Raw genomic sequence first — 6,229 nt, 5'->3', positions numbered from 1 at the left:
CCGCATATTAAACAATCAACTGAGTTCATTGATGTGGATTGATGAGAAGGTCAGCCTCTTCTTCATGTAGCTTAAGTATGTTTTAGGCTGTTTGTTTTATAGTATTGTATTATTAGACCGAATGTTAACTTGTGTAAGCCTTTGATCGCAGCTCCGAAGAGCCAGTGACTGCCAGTTCTGAGTCAAGAATATCTGCTCAAATCGCGAGCAAAGCTAGAAGAAATGTGAATGCTAGGAGTAGTACGAAGCTTTTGCGTTGGGTGGGAATCATTCTTCATCGATGATTAATAAACGAGAGAGCGAGACTTGTCATAGCTGGGATCTTTAGGCAGAAGTTCCGAAAGGGAACGATGATGTGAAATGCGGCTCTAGAGAAACAACGACGAAGCATGGAATGTCAGGGAAAGGTGGGAGCGTAGTGGTAACGGAAGGGAAGACGGGCTCTGAGGTGATGGACAAGTACAATGATGAGATTCGGGTGAACGAATCTGCAGATTCATCGATGGTGACACAGGGTAAGAAAAATATGACGGGCGAGGATGACAAAGCTATTGCTGGATTTGATCTCAACGAAGACTTGAACAAGAGTGAGTTAAAGGACTGTGTTCAGCCGGTTTTACCTTTTGTGTCGTCTCACAGTGTAATACACGTCGTAGCAAAACCTGGTATACCAAGCGGTAGATGGCCTATGACGCCATTAAAATTCGAAGGGGGCCTAGGCTGGAAGGGTACTGCCCAAACAAGTGCTTTTTGTTCCACAAATCACGGGCCGAACTCCAGGGTTTCACTGGAATCGACCTCAATGTTGACATTGAAGATGATATTGCTGCTTATGGGACTTCAACGGTGCGTGCTTCGACTCTGCAAGACTCTCATCCAAAAGCTGACAGGAAGCAAGCCAAGACAAAATTCTCGAAGATTTGACAATGATTTTTCTATAAAGCGTTGCAAGAGAACAATGTATATGGACGCAAATCCGGAGAAAATGGAGGGCTTACTAGAAATTTCAGAAGATGAAGCGTGAAGAAGAGGATGGAGGCTCCTGCAACAACATCCAAATAACCAACTACTAGCCAAACACTGAAAATCAAAAAAAAAAGAAGCACGCAATTGTATGGGAGAAGCAACGGTCATCTTCCATGAATTAGTTACGAAGAATGTGAATAGGGCAGTGAAGGGAACATGAATACGCGAGAAGAAAAAAAATCAGTGCATCAGAGTCAAAATTAGTACTACTAATACTTTGTTTATTTGGTTAGGGTACACGTTTTTACCATAATTTTTCTTCTTTTTTTATATATACATTTTATGTATTTATTTAAAACACAATCATTATTTATTAAAGTTCTATCATTTTCGTCTACATATATCTCTATGTACTATATTTCTAGCAATTGAATATGAAATTAAATTATTCATATTTGGTGGTTGTTAATTGGGTTTTTGGCTTTTTAAACCAAAATCTTTCCCCGAATTTCGGTTTTTCCCATGAACTATGAGATTTGTTTTTAAAACCACGAACTTTCATTTCGTTAGGATTTTCCCCCGGCAGGTCAACGACGAAACCCGGGTTGTTTACATGTCAATTTTAATCCCATTTGTCACTAAATTGATTACTTGGATCTTATTTGACAAAATAATACATACAATCACAATTATTACATAACAAATGACAACTTTTGAATAAACAAAACACAACTTTAACATTTTGAATTATGCTATTCGGGTCGGAAATGTGCTATTCGGGTCGGGTTGGGAAAATCCTAACGAAATGAAAGTTCGTGGTTTTAAAAATAAATCTTATAGTTCATGGGAAAAACCGGAATTCGGGCAAAGGTTTTGGTTTAAAAAGCCAAAAACCCTTGTTAATTAGTGATTCTTTGATTGATTGACAATTTATTAAAACTACTATGTTTTTGTTTCACGTCTCAATAATGTACATTGAAATTATTTGGTGGTTGTTAATTAGTGATTCTTTGATTGGTTGACAATTTATTAAAACTACTATGTTTTTGTTTCACGTCTCAATAATATACATTGAAATTATTTTTCAAATTAACTGCATTTAAATGCAAATTTGTTCTATATCTAAAGCATATTTATCAGTACTATCATTATCATCATATGATAAAATTATTCTTATATTAAAATTTTTACACAAACTACACTTAATTCACAATTTTATATATCACAACTTTGTTTCAATAAATTAATTTTTTTTATTAAATGTATTATGTTATATATTTATGTTAAATATATTTTTAATTTTAGACTTTATAATGATATTGTTTTGTACTACCTCCGTCCCCCATATTTTGACACAGTTTACCATTTCGATCTGTCCATGAAAATTTGGCACACTTCACTTTTACCATTTTTGGTAGTGGACCCCATATTCCACTAACCCATTCCTACTCACATTTTATTATAAAACTAATACTTTAAAAGTAGGACCCACATCCCACTAACTTTTTCAACTCATTTTCCATTACATTTCTTAAAACCCGTGTCGGGTCAAAGTATGTCAAAATTTGGGGGACGGAAGTAGTATTTCATATAAATACTTCATAATTTGATTTAAATAAAAATGGACCGTGCATAGCACAGGTGTGATATTAGTATGAGTTTAGAACTTGAAATAATAATATTGTTTCTCATTCGATACATATGTTGTTTTTTTTTGTTTGATTTTATATTTTTTAATAATTGTTTTTTATTTTATATATTTATGATTTCAGATTTCATACAATGATATTTTTATGAATTTATAAAATCATTTTACAGTATAAAATAAGTATAAATAAAAGAAAATAGGTCGTGCATTACAGTGGGTGATAATAGTTACACATAATAATGCACATATAAATTACACTGTATTTATTATTTAAGCCCATAGTGACAAATTATACACATCTTAAATTACTGTACATAAACACTATAATAAATAATTTAGAATTTCACAATATTTTTGATGTTTGAAAACGAATTTTATTGCAAGTGGAAATTCAAATCTAAAACAATACTTATATAAAAGAAGAGTTTATTCTTACTTAGAAGTTAAAACAACCTCACATAATTGGTAATCTCAATCTCAAGCCCAAACACATCAAACTCAGGTAGATAAATTAAAATGAATCCATGTCAGATTTTCATTTTCAATGGCCTTTCTTCAGGTCTGGTCTTTGTTATTTTTCCCTATTTGCTTAAACCAAAAAGCAAATATTTGATTCAATGCAATATCATTTTGATCACCATAAAAGTAGGATATTGGCACAAAATTTATACAACATCGATAAGAAAACATACTGATAGCTCAACATGGCTGAAGCAACAGCTCTTCCGGAACCAGCACCAATCTGCCTCATAACAGCTCAACAACTATCCGAAACCGGCGAGGATCCACCACAACGCTATATCTGGACAAATATAACAGAAATTGACGCACCTTTGGCCACAGACATCCCAGTAATTGAGTTTAGCCTGCTGGTTTCCTCCACTGATGCTGAGCTCAAAGCGCTCCACTCTGCTCTCACCAAATGGGGTTGCTTCCAGGTTGTAGCTTATCTTCCTTTTATATGTATGCTATTCACCATCTCAAATAAGGCATAAAAAATGAACCGATTCTTGATTGCAGATAGTTAATCATGGCATAGAAAGCGCCTCCCTGGATGAAGTGCGTCGTCTCGCCAAAGAATTCTTCCACCTGCCAATGCTGGAGAAGCAGAGATACACGAGGCAAGGAAATAATATTGAAGGTTACAGCAGTTGTCCTTCTGTTGCCAGCATCCAACAAGTCGAATGGTCTGATAGGTTGCATCTTCAAGTCACTCCAGAACACAGGAGAAAACTCAAATTTTGGCCTCAGAATCCAGAACATTTTCGGTAAAAAAGAATTGCAGGTCATATACTAAAATTGAGTTCCGACTACATAACTGATTGAATCGAGAACAATTTTTCATGTATCTGCAGAAAAGTATTGGAAGACTACTCTGCTAAGATAAGACAAGTGGAAGAACAAATCCTCAGATCAATAGCAAAGACATTAAGCTTAACTGATGAAGACTACTTTCTCAGAAAAATCGCCACCATGTCTGCACAGTTCAACTACTATCCGCCATGTTCAAAATCTGATCGGGTTATTGGTCTCCGTCCACACACAGATGGCAGTGGAGTAACTCTTCTCTTGCAGGACAGGCAAGTACGAGGCCTTCAGCTACTTCATGACAATCAGTGGTTATCCGTTCCCATAATGCCTGAAGCACTGCTCGTTCTGGTAGGGGATCAGCTCGAGGTATGTGCGTACATGTATACATGGATATAAGCAATTCTTGAGAAGACAATGTTGTAACATGTTCTTGCTGCAGATAATGAGCAATGGAATATTCAAAAGTCCTATGCACAGAGTAGTTATAAACTCAGAGGCCGAGAGGAACTCCGTGGCTATGTTTTGCTTACCTGATGTTGCAGAAGAGATTGAACCACTGGATCAACTTGTTGATGAAGACAGACCAAAAATGTATAAGAAAGTAACAAACTATGTTGGGAGTTTGTACAACTACTATCACCAAGGGAAAAGGGCTATAGATGCAGTTAGAATATGATGGGTTTTTTATCTTGAGTATACATATGCAGTATGCATATAATAATAAAATGATCCTAAATAATGTTATGTAATCATATGATCCATAAATAATTACTCCACTCAAGATTCTACAAATTTCTCAATTTTCTTCCGATTTTTGGGTTGGTTATTTTGATCAATTCATATCACAATCTCACTAAGAAAAACTTACATTTCAAATATATGCAACAGACACATGATTTTATGTATAAAAATGTAGATGTAAGTGCATTGCAATACTAGCGATACACGAAAATCAAGCAGAACAGCCAAAACTAAATCATCAGCACCTCGAACTATTCATCTAAGAATGAAGGCATACAGTGTAAGTGAAACAGAATACAGATCAAGAGAAGAAAAAAGGAACAACTACGGAGATTGCAAGGATAGAATCTCTCATCGATATGATATTCTGCCATCTGTACATAAATGGATTATCTACTCTCTGTTGCTCGCTCTATCAGCAGTATAATATGATCTACAAATACCAGCAGGGGCGGATCCAGACCCCGAAAATGATGGCGCGAAAATTTAATATTTAAATATTAAATATATAATTTAATATTATTGTTAATAATAAAATAAATAATATTTTATTACTACTGTAATATTTAAGTAGCACTAGCTTCGTTAATAAAATATAAACATGCATTAGCTTGCAAATATGTATTATTCATTTAAAAATATAAAATTATTGTAAAATTATATACATTTAAAATCATCGTAAATATTATATACAAAAGTGATATAAGTAGAGCAGTAAATATTTAGATTTCAAAAATATTTAAAACTAAAGAATAATGAATTGATAAACTAAAAGAGTAAAAAATGAAAAAAATATGCTCTTGTTGAGGGTTGATCCCTAGAACTCTTAGAAAAAAAACAACACTCAAACCATTAGACAACTCCATTTTATATAACATATATTGAAAATAAAGTATATTCCAACACTGCACGGAGGGGACGGATATGCTATTTTCGGTTCAATTTAAGGAAAAATTTAGGCTCTCCAAACGGTCGAGAGGAGGCGACTATGTACCCTGATTGAGAACTACTCACAATACTGTTGGCCCGAAATATGTGGAGCTCTTGGATGCTGAGATTTCAACCTTTTGCAAGAAGTGAATTATGCCTTAATCAATAATCTTTGCAAATTTCAAACTTGGATACTTTTTACATCAAAACTTAGTTATTTTGGGTCCAAAAAGATATGCTCTATGACCGAATCCTAATTCACTAAATATCCCTATTAAATAATGTACAAATAATCAAATTAGTGTACTTACTAATTCATACATGGACAACATTTTACTCAACCATCTTTTTTGTATGGTCTTCAAATGGTATATTGATAAAGTGATGCACTTTTTGGAGTATATTTTATTGTTTAAAAAGTTAGAAATCTTTTATTGTAAAAATATTGATATCAAAACTACTCTTTCAGTTCTCATCAAGTATCTACTTTTGCTATCTTTGTTTGTCCTCTATTAAAAATCTACTTTCATTTTATATCATAAATAATAAGTAGACTTCATATTCAATTAACTAATAATATTTATATTTTATTATAAAACTATACTCACTTCATCTCATAAAAATAAGGACACG

The 6,229-nt window shown here is 33.6% G+C and overlaps 1 protein-coding gene across 1 annotated transcript; it reads left to right on the top strand.

Moving 5' to 3' along the window:
- Window positions 1-3,301: 3,301 nt before the first annotated feature.
- On the top strand, window positions 3,302-4,717 carry LOC125190672 (protein SRG1-like). The gene is made up of 4 exons (XM_048088023.1): window positions 3,302-3,552; window positions 3,635-3,882; window positions 3,970-4,291; window positions 4,365-4,717. Exons 1-4 carry the CDS (start codon window positions 3,319-3,321, stop codon window positions 4,599-4,601), a joined length of 1,041 nt encoding a protein of 346 aa, XP_047943980.1. The 5' UTR covers window positions 3,302-3,318; the 3' UTR covers window positions 4,602-4,717.
- Window positions 4,718-6,229: the final 1,512 nt, after the last annotated feature.

Source organism: Salvia hispanica, chromosome 5 (assembly GCF_023119035.1).
Source record: "Salvia hispanica cultivar TCC Black 2014 chromosome 5, UniMelb_Shisp_WGS_1.0, whole genome shotgun sequence".
Taxonomy (NCBI): domain Eukaryota; kingdom Viridiplantae; phylum Streptophyta; class Magnoliopsida; order Lamiales; family Lamiaceae; genus Salvia; species Salvia hispanica.
This window is presented reverse-complemented; position numbering and strand designations above follow the sequence as displayed.